The 16,821-nt window shown below is 40.3% G+C and overlaps 1 protein-coding gene across 1 annotated transcript in view; it reads left to right on the top strand.

The window, feature by feature from the left end:
• The window catches only part of myom2b (myomesin 2b), a 32,893-nt gene extending 18,682 nt beyond the window's left edge, over positions 1–14,211 (top strand). Inside the window, exons 20-36 of the mRNA XM_058386681.1 lie at positions 369–483; positions 1,027–1,189; positions 1,307–1,413; positions 2,957–3,001; positions 3,247–3,383; positions 3,635–3,779; positions 3,880–3,942; positions 4,469–4,536; positions 4,868–4,981; positions 7,093–7,180; positions 7,276–7,314; positions 8,522–8,627; positions 9,250–9,413; positions 10,125–10,161; positions 10,320–10,342; positions 10,444–10,499; positions 13,271–14,211. Of these exons, the coding sequence (XP_058242664.1) occupies positions 369–483; positions 1,027–1,189; positions 1,307–1,413; positions 2,957–3,001; positions 3,247–3,383; positions 3,635–3,779; positions 3,880–3,942; positions 4,469–4,536; positions 4,868–4,981; positions 7,093–7,180; positions 7,276–7,314; positions 8,522–8,627; positions 9,250–9,413; positions 10,125–10,161; positions 10,320–10,342; positions 10,444–10,499; positions 13,271–13,690 (1,890 nt within the window). The 3' untranslated portion in view covers positions 13,691–14,211. The remainder of the gene's footprint in view (positions 1–368; positions 484–1,026; positions 1,190–1,306; positions 1,414–2,956; positions 3,002–3,246; positions 3,384–3,634; positions 3,780–3,879; positions 3,943–4,468; positions 4,537–4,867; positions 4,982–7,092; positions 7,181–7,275; positions 7,315–8,521; positions 8,628–9,249; positions 9,414–10,124; positions 10,162–10,319; positions 10,343–10,443; positions 10,500–13,270) is intronic.
• The last annotated feature ends 2,610 nt before the right edge of the window (positions 14,212–16,821 follow it).

The raw sequence follows: 16,821 nt of genomic DNA, 5'->3' as shown, positions 1-16,821 counted from the left end.
GTGATCAGAAAAGCATCTCAACAAAACATCAAACCTTAAGGTGGATGGGCTACAACAGCAGAAGATTTTTTTGTGAATGCTGAGACGCATTTATATTCAGTACATTGTAAAGAGTGATTATAACCAATCTGGCCATTATAAACAAAGCTTTTTCACCCAAGTTTGATGTGAACAAAGCTCTTTATGCTGCCACTGCATAAATTCATAACTGCAAAAATAAATGAGCAGGTGTTAAAAGTGAACAGTGAGTGAATAATATATATATATATATATATATATATATATATATATATATATATATATATATATATATATATATATATATATATATATATATATAATAATGTCATGTAATTTGTGATGCTTAGGTAAAGGACTTGGAGATGGGTTCTACCTACAAGTTCCGCGTGCGTGCCGAGAACGCCCATGGAATTGGAAATGCTTCAATAACCTCTGACCCAGCGTGTGCCAAGGCACTTCCAGGTAAAACACACACATGAACACACTGATATAAGCAACCCACACACCCGCTACTACCGGGGACTGCCAACCATCTCAGCTATATCAGGATGCATCAGGCTGAAGAAGCAGGAACAAGGTAAACAGCTTGCAGTGTGAGAGGTCAGGTTAAAGAAAGGGAGAGAAATCGAAAGAGAGAGGGAGGCCACACGGCGAAGTGGTGCGGGAGGCAGATGTCTGCCTGGCTGCAGATAAGAAAAAAAGCAGTCGAGATGATTCATCTTGAATTGCTTTAAAACATTCATACTCGTGAAAGGAAGGCACATGCTTCCACCAGCAGAGTGCACTGTGGACTTTTGTGTCTGTGTGTGAGTCTGTGTGTGTATGTGTCTGATAGTGGGAGGATAGGACACCACAGGACAATGAAGGACAGATGCGTTGGAGGTGACTGTGCCCCATAATCCCACTGTATCCATGCTATAAATCCAACATGGCTACCCCATATCCCTTTTCTGAATTAGGCTGATTTATGTCTATACGCTTGTTTTCTTATGTGCTCTTTTGAAGGTGCTAAGGAAATGAAGTGTGGCGTGGACAAGCAGACCGGGGATATTTACCTGTCTTTCGAGAGCTGTCAGATGACAGAGAAATCCCACTTTGTGTGGAAGAAGTCCTATCAAGAAATCACGGATTTCTCTAAAGGAATTTCAATTAAAACATCAGGCAGCTGGTAAGCAGTATATATGACTTGCTGCTATCAAAGAAACTAGTATAAGAATATTTAAACATTTTGTACATATTTAAGCCTCATCTGTATGCTGACCCTGTGTGTCTGTGCTTGTCAAAGCTCGACTTTGTTGTTCAAGAACCCAGACAAAGAGGATGTAGGCACTTACTCCGTTTCTGTCACCAACACTGATGGATCTTCAGCCAGTTACACAATCTCATCAGAAGGTGCGAGATGCTAATTATGGTGGAAGTATAATGAATTATGCATGAGATTTTTTTTATTCTGATGTCATGTTTTATTCCTTAAATATATATATATATATATATATATATATATATATATATAATGTGTGTGTTTTGAATATCAGTAACCACATTAATATGTATAGATGTTCAGCCATAAAATGGTCATCTAAGAAGCCAAAGATGTGGCAAGCCTCAGTCATTTCATATCTTAGAGCTTCAGTCATGTGATTGTTTCTGTTGTGGTTTTCTTATTGGAGACTAAATCTCTGGCTTTGCTGCACAACACAAACACACCCAAAGGCAAAAGATTACTCACCTTACTTCAGAAGAGAATAAACGACACTTCAACAAAGCCGGCGAAATAGACTGTGATCCTTATGTACTGCCCCCCTGAACTGCAGATTCCTTTAGTAGAAAACATATGTACACATCTGCTCATTCATGGAATTATCTGCATAGCAGCATCGCAAAGCTCAAAATCATGCAGGCACAGGTCAAGAGTTTCAGATATTCACATCAAACACCTGAATGAGGAACGAATGTGATCTCAGTGACCTTGAGGAGGCTGGTCTGAGTATTTCAGAAATTGATCTGATCCTGGAATTTTCACACACACAACAGTCTCTGTTAGACAGAACGGTGTGAAAAACAAAACAAAACAAAAAGAAAAAAAAATCCAGTGAGCGATAGGTCTGCAGACGGAAACACCATGATGATGAGAGAAGTTACATTTACGTTTCTGCCATTTGGCAGACATCCTTATCAAGAGCGACTTACATTTTTATCTCCTCTTATACAAGTGAGCAATTGAGGGTTAAGGGCCTTGCTCAGAAGCCCAGCAGTGACAGCTTGGTGGACCTGGGATTTGAAACTTCTGATCTGTAGACTAATCCCTTAACCCCTAGGCTACCACAGAGCAGAATGGCTAGACAGGTTTAAGCTGACTGTAAGGGTGTGGCAACTCCATGGTAATAATCACGTGTTAGAACCATGACGAGCATCTCAGAACAGATGCCAACCTACAACTGCAAAGTTCCAGTGCTTACAGCCATGAGCAGGCACAAACAGACAGCAAAAAATGTCATCTTGTCTTTTTCCAATCTTTAACTGCTCAGTTTCAGTGAGTCTGTGGGCGGATCCGCTGTATTGCTGCTTGTTGAAGATGTATTGCATATTGTCAAGTGTATTAGGACAGTCAATTCTCAGTATAAACGAAAATGAATTTTCTTGATGAAGCACTGACAATAACATCGATGCAGCGTCTGCCTTATTCGATTCTCAAAATAGCAGCAATTATACAACGTGATGTCACATGAAAAGTGCAAAAGCGTCATTATGGATTTTTCCAGCTTTGTCCACTGGAATATAATCATGTCTTAAAATCACTTTCATTTGGAAAGCAATCTCAGGTTGTCAAAAACCATGCACTATGTGCACCATATGCATCATTTCATAGGATGATTTTTCTTGCACAGTGCTCCCAGATATTTGGTGGAATTTGATGTATTTCTCTTCATTTCAGAGCTTACGAAAATGCTGGCACTCAGCCATGACATCCGCCATCCAAGTAAGTAACCAAGGAACTATTTCTGTCCTGCTATTTTCATGCTGACTCATTCCATGACTATCTGAGAAGCCGAGTTAAGACCGAAAATTATTGCTTTGAGCTTTGACCAGTGCCTTCTTGACCAATGTTTTACTAGGATTCTCAGAGCCTGTGAGACTTTGTGAATCTGTGCCATTTTCAAGGTCACATATGTGAAGCATGAGAGCACACGAATTTCACTTCTGCCACTTCTGTTTTCACCTCAGTTATTCCTCTGAAGACCGAGCTTGCGTACAAGATTTTGGAGAGAGGTCGTGTGCGCTTTTGGCTGCAAGCTGAGAACATCTCCTCTGCTGTGACCTACAAATTCTTTGCCAATAACAAGGAGCTTGTCAACTGCGAGGTAAGCAACAACAAGACTCATGCAAAGCGACACAGTCAGCAGCGTAAGTCTTCGAGTGCTTGGTGAGAACTGCTTTAGGTTTTATATTAAGTTGACCCTAGCGTGCACTGCACCATACACCGTCTCACCCCGAATGCCTCCAAGAAAACGTAATAACGAATCCAAATAAATTGCTTAAAAAGCCAGCAGAGGCACCGATGAGGACAATTTGCTTCCCTATTTGTATCTCTTTCATGTTGTTTTTGCTCCAGCAAACTAAAATGACACATGATGTAGCCACGGGCATTATTGAGATGGTGCTGGATCACTTCACTGAGGACCACGAGGGGACATACGCCGTGCAGATTCAGGACGGAACAGGAAAGGCTCAGTCCTCTCTGGTGCTAATCGGAAATGGTGAGGATATACACAAACACACACAGATATATATATATATATATATATATTCCCATTATTATTTGGCAGCCTTAACCCTAGCTTCTTTTTTCCCCTCCAGCTTTCAAGGCAGCTCTGGCTGAGGCAGAATATCAGAGGAGGGAGTACATCCGTGTGAAAGAGGGTATAAATCACAGAGAAGCAGTAGAAATATTAATGTGTGGTGTATGAATACACATCCTCTATTTATTTTTTTATAGACCATACCTATAAAGGAAAAAAAACACATTAGGGAAAAATCTCTCACTCAAAAATTGCTCATGATATATTCTAACATAATTAGCAGGGTATGTTTCCCAAAATATTAGACCCTGGCCAAGAGTCCTATTCGAACATTCATTGTTCATTCTGAATAATTTATTTATATTTGTTACACTTCAATAAAAAATGTAGACCTGACATTTCTCGCAGTAGTGGTAATTAATAGTAAAGCAGTGAAGGTGAAAATGGTCTGAATTATAGTTATTGGGTCTCAAGTATGGACATGCATAAAGATTGTTATTCTACGTATAAGGATATAATACAAGCCAAAATGCAAATTAGTGAAAAGCAAGGTGGATGCATTTATCATGCTTCAGATGTAAATCTGCTCATTTTTCATTGCTGCTGTGAATTGCTTCATCAACTGCCAATAATCTCCCTTTTGCTAGGACCTCATTTTAGCCAGTTCCTGTCTGTTCATGTTGGGGAAGATGCCAGCGTCAGCCTCATCTGCAAGGCGAGTGAAACCACATTTGTGCCTCAACACACCTCAAACAAATGGCCTGCGTTTATTGTCAGTGCCAGTCCGAATGACTAATGTGTCAGGCTTTGTTCGTCTCATTTATAAAGATATCATTTTGGTGGCTTGGTGTTCAGAGGCGCACTGAACAACTATATTTCAGGCTGGCCTGATCCTCGCTGCCTGATGTCTGATGTATGTCCTCTCCTCTCCTCTCCTCTCCTCTCCTCTCCTCTCCTCTCCTCTCCTCTCCCCCCCCTCTTCTCTTCTCTTCTCTTCTCTTCTCTTCTCTTCTCTTCTCTTCTCTTCTCTCCTCTTCTTTCCTCAGGTAGCCAATCTGAAGAAAGATTCTGCATTCCACTGGTTTAAAAACGATGTGGAGTTGATACCTGATGTGCCTGCTGACCTGAGTTCTGGAGTCTGCAAACTCCCGCTGTCTGTGGTGAGCTCTTGGATTCATTAAAGGAAATAGCAGTGCAGTTACTCAGCTTAGCCAATAAATAGAACAAATTTGAGGGACTGCTGGAATAACAGTGCAGCTTGAGTAGCAACAGATGTCGTTCAAGTGCACAACATAGTCGACATTGTTATCTGTATGGAATAATTGCATGATTCATTTATTCCTGCTGAATTGCTAAGGCTTTAATTTTTTCCTTTCATAAGTTTTATGTTCCCATTGTTTGCAGAGGTTAATCAAATTTTTTGCAGTCTTTTGGTTTTATAATAATGAACACGTCGATTTATGTTTCTCAGCAGATCGCATTCAAAGCTCTGATGTCGGTTAATGGGAAAAACGAAGTTTCAGATGCTTGTAGTAATAACTTAGACGCTCTTTCTAATTTCATGATTAAAGATTTTTTTTTTTTAACTCACAGGAGAAAATAGAAAATTTAAATTGATGATGGGGAGAAAACTGGGGAGCCAAGCACATAGGATTTCATGCTGGAGAAATAATGTTTAATTATAATTTTTAAGCTGTGAGATCTGAACCTGAAGTGGGTGTGGCCTAAATCAGAAGAAAAAAATGAACCTGTTCATATGAAATCACATGACAGCTCACAGTTGGTTTAACTAGGGATGTCACACACGTTTTTTTTACGTACTTGTCCATGATATTTTCTAACAAATGATTCTGATTCCCAAAATATAAACAAATTACAAGAATAATTTCAACCAGGCAGTTACTAAGAATGAATGAATGAATGAATGAATGAATGAATGAATGAATGAACCCTGGAAGTGCATTTTGCAGCACCTCACATTCTTAATAATAAATATGGTCTTTCTTTGTCCCGCAAGCTTTATACCTGCCTGCTTTTTTCACACTCACAGCCTTCAAAGCAAAAACGTCCCACTTGTAGAACTTTTTTGTTTGAGCTCCTTGTCCTTAAACGCATACACTGATCAAGCATAACATTATGACCACTGACAGGTGCCGTGAATAAGACTGATGTCCTCATCATGGCACCTGTTAGTGTGTGGGATCTATTAGGCAGCAAGTCAACATTTTGTCCTCAAAGTTGATGTGTTACAAGCAGGAAAAATGTGTAAAGGATTTGAGTGAGTTTGACAAGGGCCAAATTGTGATGGCTAGACGACTGGATCAGAGCATCTCTTGTGGGGTGTTCCTGGTCTGCAGTGGTCAGTATCTATCAAAAGTGGTCCAAGGAAGGAACAGTGGTGAACCGGCAACAGGGTCATGGGCGGTCAAGGCTTACTGATGCACATGGGGAGATAAGACTGGTCCGTGTGATCTGATCCAACAGATGAGCTACTGTTGCTCAAATTGCTGAAGAAGTTAATGCTGGTTCTGATATTAGGCAGGTGGTCATAAGGTTATGCCTGATCAGTGTATAGTTGTGTCTCCTATTCATATTATCTGTTATAAATAGTGTACTGTACATGTATCCAGTTTCATCCCACCATAGGTGCACCAGTGCACCAAACTTTATTGTCTTCTTGTTCCTAACCACAGATTATTTACATTTTTAGCCACTGGCATCACTGTAAAGGTTTGCTGTTCTGATATGACAGTTAAAAATCCCCTGCTTGTCTCCAGTAACTAGTAGATACAACAACCTGCACAGGTTGGCATAGCTATCATGATTTTTCTTAACGCATATAAAACTGTAAAATACAGCAAAATGTTAATTAAGGCATTTAAAGCAAGTGAGTTAATGAGTAATCACACATAAATGTCCTTATGGGAACGTAAACTAGATCATAGACATTGTGGTCAATTACATAATTATACAACAACAGGGAGTAGGACACAGATTTCCAAGCTAATTATGATGGCTTCCTTTACAAAGCTATGGGCTCAGAGCAGACATTGAAGGAGATTTGTGCTTTAGCAATAATTAAAACACTTTAGTAGTTCCAGCAGTGGGTGTTTTTAACCTCTGCTCACCCAACCACCACTATCTAACATTTCATTTAGAAGTCCCAGGAATGGGATGAGAGCATATAATACTACATAAGCGAGCTGCCCACAGAAAACATGCTGGAGTGGCCTGTGTCAGCAAACACTGTGTTCTGAATTTCTGCCCTCAGTTCTCCAAGAAGGACGTGGGTGTGTACAAAGCAACGATCAGTGATGACCGAGGACAAGACGAGTCTCAGGTTGATATTTCGGGGAAAGGTAATAGCGCACTCACCTCCGACTGTTGCAGTTTAGCAAATATTTCTGCACTAAAAAAAACCCTCTCCTTACTTTACCTCTTCTTTTACCTGCAGTCTTTGACAACATCATTAACGATCTCTCCCGTATTGCGGGTAGGTATCACATTTGCATGACAACATATCTGTGGTCTCAGAATGAAGTCAGCATCTAGTCAGTACATAAACGAAGATAGAACACTCAAAAAAAAAAAACGAACTACAATGAAGCTTTCTTTAGCATGGATGTAGGACGGCTGCTGAGTCATAATGAAGAGCAGCCGGATATATCGAAACCTTTTCTGCTTACACAGTCCAGCAAAATGTCAAGCCTCGGAACAAGAGTACGTCTTAAAAAGATGATTCTTTTAGTCTGTCCTAACACACTGTACACAATGACTGAAATCTCCATATACCTAGTTGACATCGTCTCTATGTTCCCAACCAAATGGTTTGCTTTTTGCTGAAAATGAAAAGAAAAACATGATTATTTAGTCCAGCGATGGGGAAAAAAATGATGTTTCTGAGCTGCAGTGAGTCATACTGTAATAGTAATTGACACTCAGTGCTTTGTCAGGAGTCTGGGGTCAGAATCGGAGGAAAATTAGAATTAATACATCATATGCCAGCTCAGATGCGTCAAATGCCATCATACCCGCACGTCAAGCATAAAAAAAAGAAGTCCTCCTCGATAAGAGAAGAGAAAAAGTAAACGTGTGAGAGTATAGAGAAAAAACCAAATGACAGATTAAGTGTAAAAACAAAAGGCATGACAAAGATGAACAGGTAATATGTTTACTTTATGCTGGTGAGAATCAAAAGAAAGAAGACAGTATTTTTATTCCCCTTGTCAGCCAAACAGTGTCTAGTGGAATGTGTTGGGGTGTCTTACTGTATTTTTCTGTTTCAATCTAGGTTATATCAGGTGTGCTGACAGGCTGGAGAACAAAATACACAGATTAGACTAGAAAATAAACAGATGGAGTAAATATAAATACACGTGGTAGTTGATAGCTGATAGATAGTTTATTATGTGTTATCTATTTTAACTAATTACTTAGAAATAATGGGCTGGCTTTTTGGTCGAATCACCTTGAGCCACTCATTAGCCGTATTTCTGCCTTGTAGGTGTAGTTCCTGTCTTCCAACATCCCTGCACTAATCCCCTTTTCCCAAACCAATCAGCAGTTACTCTCCCCCAAAACCCCACAGAGCACCTCAACTCAAAGCTCATGTGTTCAGTAATAGAAAAAAAAAAAAACACAGTCTAACTTTTGTTTGAGAAAGTGTCTGTCCTTTTTTTTTTTTTTTTTTACATGAACAGGGTCCAGCGCATCCGAGTTGGTGATCCAGTGCACTGCTGAGGGCATCATGCTGCAGTGCCACATGAAATATTACACAGAGGAAATGAAGATCCACTGGATGCAGAAGTACGCTCATTCTCTCCTTCCATTCCCTCTCGAGAAAGGAAGTTCCTGAATAGAGTGATGGAAATGGCCATGGAAATGAGATATGCATGCTCGCTCACACCTCCGAGCATGACGGCGGCCCTGCATGTAAACACGATTTGGAGATTTTTGTCTATAATTGTGTTGCTTTAGTGTGCGGAGTGAGAAAACAATTATTGGACAATGGTAAATTAACAGGGCCGAGTGACAAGAAACCGGCGTGTCTGTCAACACAAATCAAATCTATCAGATTTACAGTTACCTAATGCTTTAGCCCTGAAGTGCAAACTGGAACCATGCAGCATGCTAACACTGAGCTCATTCTGAGCTCATCTTGCATTTACTTGGCAAATTTGCGTAAATGTTCTTAAACTACCGTGAATGTTCCTTATCATTTCTGGACCGAGGTGTGCACTGAGACGACACTGAGAGCATTTCTTGCAGTGACATAAAAATTTTCCTTCCCACAGATCACTGACTATCTAAAATGCTAGCAAATTTCTATAAGGAAACAACTGGAAATGCAAACTGCTCATCAATACACTGTGTGCATAATGTACTGTATCACCTTTATATATTTTTTTTTTGTATTTGTGTTTAACAGGGCAACTAAAATCACTGCCTCTGAAAGGATGCGTGTTGGTGGCACTCCAGCCATGGCCAGTCTGGAGATAGTCGAACCCATTGAAAAGGACAAAGGATTATATACCTTTGTGCTGACAGACAGTGAGAAGACGTACACTCGCACCCTTGAACTGTCTGGACAAGGCAAGAAGAGCTGACTGACTTTACTTCATCCTTAAAAAATAAACAGTTTGTAGGATTTATAGCATTCTCAGGGCAGTTAAGGGGCAGTCTTGTAGGAACAAGCAAAGGTCTTAAGAGAAAGATTTAACTCTGCACCCTGTTTGATGAATAAATATAATGTACTTGCAAAATGAATAGGGTTCCAGACACAACATTAATGGAAATTGGCCAGCTCAGAGCTCCATGTGAACTGGTGTTGCCCAAGGATCTGGCAGGTCTTCTAAACTCAGGAACCATTTTTAAAAATCTCCTACATTCCTTGCCCTATTTTTCTACAAAATGGTGTCTCTGGCCATAGCTACACTGACCCGTCCCAAAAGGCCAGTGCGGTAGCAGTAGACACCATCTAACTGGACAATTCCAGTAGTGAGGTACTGGTAACAATACATCAAAGGTGCAGATCCTGGCTTTGGCAGCAGTTAGTCCGCAAACTGTCGAGTGTGCTGCCTGAGAGCACTTCCAATCAGTCGGGCAAAGACAGTAATTAATTAGAAAAAAAAGGCAGAACTCTACAATGCACCAAAACATGGCCATTAAAATAATGAGATATCATTTTTTTTCCTATGCTGTCCCTTAGAGGGTTGTAATGTTAAATCGTTTTTCTCTTTCCAGTGTGTCATTTGGGCTGTGCTTAACATTTATTTTCTTTCTGTCTTTTATCCACCCCTCCAGTCTATGATAATGCCTATGCAGAGTTCCAGAGACTCAAGTAAGATAATCATCGCTTGGGAAGCTGCTTGCTTCTCTTGTCGTCCCTTCAATGTTTAGAAATGCAGAGCATGTGTGGCGCATGTCAGTGTGTGGATAAAATATTAGCGTGTGCGCTAATGAGCCTGCTAACAACGCCATTCTTCTGTTGCTTTTCAGAGCGGAAGCATATGCTGAAAAGAGTGAGTACACTCATTCAAGTCCTCGGCGCTTGTCACAGCTTCTTTTATTGATATAATTGCATACTTCAGTCTGACTGGCTGTGCGACGTTTATATTTTCAGATCGTGGCAAAGTCGTTGGCGGTCTGCCTGATGTTGCAACCATCATGGAGAAGAAGGTTTGGCATCATTTCAGCATTGGTGTACCATAACATAAACACTAAAGACATCAGCAAAGGCTTGCGGCCATAGGTTTTTGTACTACCGTAATAATGACATAGCGCCCCAAAGGTTGAGAGGCTATCACATTTGCTACTATTTAGTGACATTTTAAAGTAACCCTTTAAATGGCAGTTCACAACTGGGTTTAGTCTAGCAGGTGTACTTCGCATCACCACAAGTATCAAGGCACACACAAACGAGGTATTATCATTATCCAGGGTTGCCAGGTTGGAGCAAAAATGAGTTCTCAAAAACCACACAGAAGCCCTAAAACTAGACAACCATTTTCCCCTCATTTTCTCAGCCCCCAAGTCACTGTAGTGCATATATATTTCTGATCGCAGAATATTACCAACTCCATAATCCCTTTTTTCTCTGCTCCAAACTTTGCAGCATATTGTACAATAGAAATGGTTCTGTACAGCATAGGCACATACACTTTGCCTTGTTTTGCAGAAATGTATCACATTTAATTTAGGAGTATGTGCTATAAAATAAGATCCTGTCATCTGCAGAATATTTTTTAAAGTAGCTCAATTTCACATAAATATCACAACCCTGGCAACCCTGTCGTTAAGTGTCCTGTCCTTTGTCCCTCCTGCACTGAAAGTGTTCACAGAGTGTGCATGGGGCAGCAGGATTCTTTACCCAGTGGACCTCTTTTAGCACTTGCTGCACTTTCCATTTTGTCCATTGGTGGAAAAAATATGTGTAAATGGGGCAATCAGAGCAGTTCCCCACTGTTACACAACATCTAGAAAGGCCAGGAAGTCAACAGAACGTTAGTTCATATCTGTCCAATTGCAATTTATTTACATTGATGGTCTTCAAAAGAGGTTATTAATATTTATGATGTCATTTATAATGCATCGAGTTGTGAAATTTATGAAGATTAATGTTTTTGCTGTACGTGGTGACGCACCTGCCTCTGTGCATCACTGAAAGACATGTACATGCATTCATTTGGGTGTTAAAATTGGAGGAAAACAGCACTAAAAGAATCTGCACAGCTCATACTGGGTAGTAGTGAATTTTGTTCTGCATTTTGCAGACCATTAATTTGGCCCCTGTGGTAATGATGCGATTGCATTAGTGATCCTAGGCACCACAGGGCAGTTTTGTAGTGATCCCGAATGGTGTGTGGTGGTGTGTGAACAAGCCAGAGGATCATCTGCTCTCTTCATTACGGATAGCATGTGCTTGGGGGGTAGATGATACTCCTTCATTGTCTCCGGACTTGTAATCCACTGTCGAGGAAGCTGCAAGGAATGTTGTCTATTCAGTGGATCCATCTGAATAGACAACAGTGGAAATGTCAAACACCCTCTCTCTCACTCTCTCCCCTTCTCTTTCTCTCTGTTTCTTTTACCAAGTGAATACAGTAGGTCCATAGCTGTTAGGTCCCATTAAAAGGCAAGCAACTACCGTGTAGGACATTAGCAGGACTCTTATAATGGACAGTGCTCTAATGAGAGCTCCCTTAAAGCTAGAGTGTGGGCAAGATGCTCATTGTTATAGAGATCCCAAGGTCTTGCTGAAGCAGGGCCATTATTATAGCCACAGGAGCATTATGAGTCCAAATGAGCAACCTTGTTTATACCTGTTAGTGTGAGCACAAGTTGAGTATCAGTTATATTTTGTAGCAGAATGTTTACAAGAAAATATGTTCTGAGGAAGCTATTTACCATATTGCTTTCTAAAAGTACTGCTTTGCCTTTAGGAAAATGTGACATCCAATTTAGAGTATTTACTATTGTTTACAAATAGACAAAATGACATGAAGAAATAATGCTGGGGCTGATTTCTTTCAAGCCCAGACTGTAGATCCAAGCAGACACTTAGTGCCAGACTGGTGATTATACAGAGTCAAACTGCCCCTAGATTTCTATCTACATTGGGTCTAATATTACAGCATGCTTTCTGTACATCCATAATCATTTAAGGTGAATGGGAAATACAGTCATAAGTGTAATGAATTAAGGAAGTAAGGTGGAATATTTAGTTTCATCATCTCTTTTCAACCCATTTTTGGAAATGTAGGGTGAGACGAAGGATGGACATGTTGCACCAAGCCTCAAACCATACTCATACGGAGATTAACATTTGGAAAAGCCATTAGCCATAGACTATGGCAGTGTGTTGCTGGCTGGCTGCCCTGCTGGCACTTTAATCAAATTTCACATAGTTCAGACTGTAGACTGTGCTGAGCTTTATCAGTCTACATTCTGAACAAGCTGAAATCAGATACCCCAGTATTATTTTAGCAAGTTCTACGTTGTCTATGAAGTTATGCTTTACGATGAATAAAAAGCAAAATTGTTTAGTTCCTTTGTATTTTGCTAATCTCCTGAAACAGTACAGTTTATTCAAGGATTGCAGCATTTGTTTCATGCATTGCCCTTAAATAGTAGTCAACATTAGAAATGCAGCTCTTAAGAATTCACTTAAGTTCTTCGATTATTTTTTTTTTTTAAACCACTCAACCAACAATCAGTGTACTATGATGGGGATTAGATTAAAATAATGAAAATTGTAGACTACAACCCTGAGTGTTTCCCTGTCATGGATGGTTTTTAAAAAAATCCTCTTTAGTTTGCTAAGAACCCTTGACTTCAACAAGATTCCCCATGGAACTGCTTTTCTATGCACGCTAGATAATTTTAGATTTAAAAAATCCCTTTGTTTAAGAAGCATTTATTATCTCCTGTCTGTGTTTGGTTCTCTGTAGACCCTGAGTCTGACCTGCACAGTGTGTGGTGACCCAAAACCACAGATCACCTGGTTCAAGAATGACCAGGAGGTGGAGCCTGGTGACCAGTATGTGATCGCGCTGGACTCTGGCAAGTTTGCCAGCCTCACCATCAAGGGTGTGACTCTAGATGACTCAGGCAAGTTTACCATGTGCGTGCAGAACAGATTCGGTGGCGAATCAGTGGATGTCATTGTCAGTGTCTACAAGCATGGTGACAAGATGCCCGACATCAAGCCCTCACCTGCACCCAAGAAAATATTGCCTCCAACTCAGCCCATTGTACTCCCTACCCCCAAGGTGACTACCCCCACCCCTGGTCCTGCCAAGACCACAGCTCCATCCTCAAGTGCCAAATCAACTGGCCTGAAGTCCCCAACTCCTTCCCGGAGGAAGTAAGCTGTCCTATTCTGGACAAAAAGAAGCAGCAGAAAACAGAATAATGGTCTATTCAAAGTTACATTAAAAAGATGCCATTTTTCATCATTGACATTGTTTGGGTTTATAGTATCTAAAAAATTGAGTAAAGTAAATAAAGAACAACAATGTACAAGAGGAGGGGAGTCAAGTTAGATTAGATTCCTTTCCCACCGCCTACAAAATGAAGTGCTAAACTGTTTGGCATCTGGCTTACTTCAGCGGTGTGGGTTTCTAATGGATTTGGCTGCCTCTGCCTGGAGGTCCCTTGGTGAAAAATGGCCAGTGTTTTGATGTTTATTCTATTTATCTCTATTTTTTAAAAGCTGCACTTTCAGTCAGGTGGTGGAATCTTGAGGCATTTGGATGGATAGTCCACAGAGTGCTGGGTTTCTGCTACAGCATTTCAGATAAACCTCTTCTTCTCTCATGTCCTCTCCTTTCCTCGTCTCCATGACCTTCTGCCTGCATGTGTGTTATTAAACACGATGTAGTAATCATTTTCACGGTGTTGTGCTTGTGTTGCTTATATGACACACACACACACGCACGCACACATTCACTCCATGAATGCACAAAAGCGATAAAAGCGTTCAAGCCTTTATGAATTGCATCAGCATCTTCCATCACGTCTGTGTCCCCACTCACAAGATGTTCCACAAACTTCCTGTATACGGTACGTCATGCGTGGACCAGAGCCTTGTTCCAGGTTCAGTGTGTGACGTTGTTCTGAATCACGTATTTTTAGGAACGTAGCGTAAGCTTGGACGAGTCTTACTGTCTTAGATCTCTTGATCAGGGAGCACATTCGTTTTTGTTTTGCTTTTCATTATCCATCTTCTCTGCCTTCACAGGAACGATTAAGCATTTCAGATCATGCAGTAAAAATAGTTTCTTTTCTAACCTTCTCATTTTGATGATTAAACTGCTCATGCAGTCATTGCACTTCAGTGGGAATTTGATGAAAATAATTAAAATGTAGTGAATATTGAGGTTGTTTAGATTTTGAATTTGACTTTTAATTAAATTGTGCATATTTAATCACTGGAAATTATTTGCGTAGATGTCATGTTTCTCAGGCAATCCATAAATCCTACACTTTCCACGCCAACCCTCCCGCCTCCCCCCAGCCCACCTCACCCCCACCCCCAACAGCATGTTTACAAGATGTCACCTCATGATGTATCATTTCACCCTATGGAAAAATATCGATTGTGTTTGCACACTTACTTGGGCGAGATCCCACGGTCTGTAACAGATTGCAGCACTCAAAACTATTGTTGCTTGTAGGACAGTGTGAAACGGAGTGTAGAACCCTGCAAAATTAGGCAACCACATGGTGGCAGTGGTGCATCACATGCGTCACCGATGGGAGAAACCACTCTGACACCAAATTATGGGGCTCAATTTTTACACATTGATTTGCTGTGGGAAGGTGAATCACAGAACTGGGAGATGTGGGCAAAATACCACACCAAATACACTAAGTCACTGGATGAGTCAAAAAATCTTCTGTCGAAACCATGCTCTGTCCAAGTGTTACGGCAAGCGTGACAGCATGAAATATAACCTACACAGCCTCAGCTCTGAAATGGGTTTGTGTGTATAAGTGTAACACTGCAAAAAATTCACACACATTCTCTGAAAGTTTAAAAAAAATGGAATATAAGACACCAGTCAAAACTTTGGACAAGCTAGATTTTGTGTATACACATATAGTTGTCTTTTGATAAAGGTTATGCTTGAAATTTGTATCCAAGTTAATGCCCATAATCAACACTAAGTCGTTTTTATGTTTAACATTACAAAAAACAACAATAGACGGTTTTCACACATTCAGGATGTATTCCCACCTCATCCCAGTGTTCCTGGGAGAGGCACTGGATCCCTGGCTCCATGGAGATACTAACTAAGACAAAGTGGTTGCTAAAAGTGACTAAATAAATCAACAGTTTCAAACCATTTTCATTTAGAATGTAGCACAAGCAGATTCCAAGAGGGTGCAAAGATTCATCAGGAATTACAAATACAAATGAATTATGATTGGATTCAAGCTTCTATTCGTCTCAGAATAATTCCATATGTGCTAATTCATATGGTTTGTTCATTCATTTAATTCATTGATCCTCAGAAACTGCTTTAGTATGGTCAGGGTAGTGGTGGATCTGGTGTCCATCCCAGGAACAACTGGATGTGAGGTGGAAATACAGCCAGGATGTGAAGTCCGTGACCAAAACACGTTCAAATGGTCTCCAATTTGGAACAGCATTAGGAGGAAACCTAAGAAGACATGGCGAGAACTCTGTGCAGACAGTAACCAGAAATCATCAGCAAATAGGGGACATTCATTAGAGCATTAGAGCAAACCTGAAAAGAACAGCAGAGTGACTGTTTGGCATTTGATGGGATGGGCCAAAACGTCCGCTAATGGTCCCACTGCTGAGTGCACCAGACATTTCCACTCGCAGCTAATCCCTCAATGGCTATAAGTGCTTTGAGGATCTGCCAGTTTTCACCACAAAGAACAGAACAGAAACATCCAGAAGCACAAAATGTATTACAGTCCTTGTGTACAGTCAAGAGCAGTTTAACAACCATTCCTTGTCCCATCTGCTTGTTCAGACAGCCTGAGCAATTTGTGCATCTGAAGCCATGTTGGTTTTGAATGAACCATGCAGAGCCAGCTTATGCCTCTGGATTGCCTGCTGTCTTTCTTCTAAACTTAATCAAGGCAATGATTCAGTATATTATCCCTCAGCAACAAATATTTTATGAGATTTTGCTCAGTTATGCAATTATAAATATGTCCTTTTAAGAAGAATCAAAAACTTTCTTCCGCATTGTTTTCATTCTAATGATATTTCTATCAGTCAGGAAAATGAGAGATATATTTATTTTAGTGTGACGTCACAACACTCTTCAATTCTCTACTCAGAGAATGTTCTACAACGGCACCCAGTGGTTCCAGCTGTAACAGAAATGATTGATATGGGTTATATTAATAAACTCGTTTTTAATACATTACTGTTGCTATAGTAACGGCTCATACATAGCCAGTTCTATGGCAGATGCTGTACATAATCTAAGACTAATAAAAACATGGAGTGATGAAA

Source organism: Hemibagrus wyckioides, linkage group LG03, assembly GCF_019097595.1.
Source record: "Hemibagrus wyckioides isolate EC202008001 linkage group LG03, SWU_Hwy_1.0, whole genome shotgun sequence".
Lineage (NCBI taxonomy): Eukaryota > Metazoa > Chordata > Actinopteri > Siluriformes > Bagridae > Hemibagrus > Hemibagrus wyckioides.
Note: the sequence above shows the minus strand (reverse complement) of the source record. Positions and strands in the feature narration are given on the sequence as shown.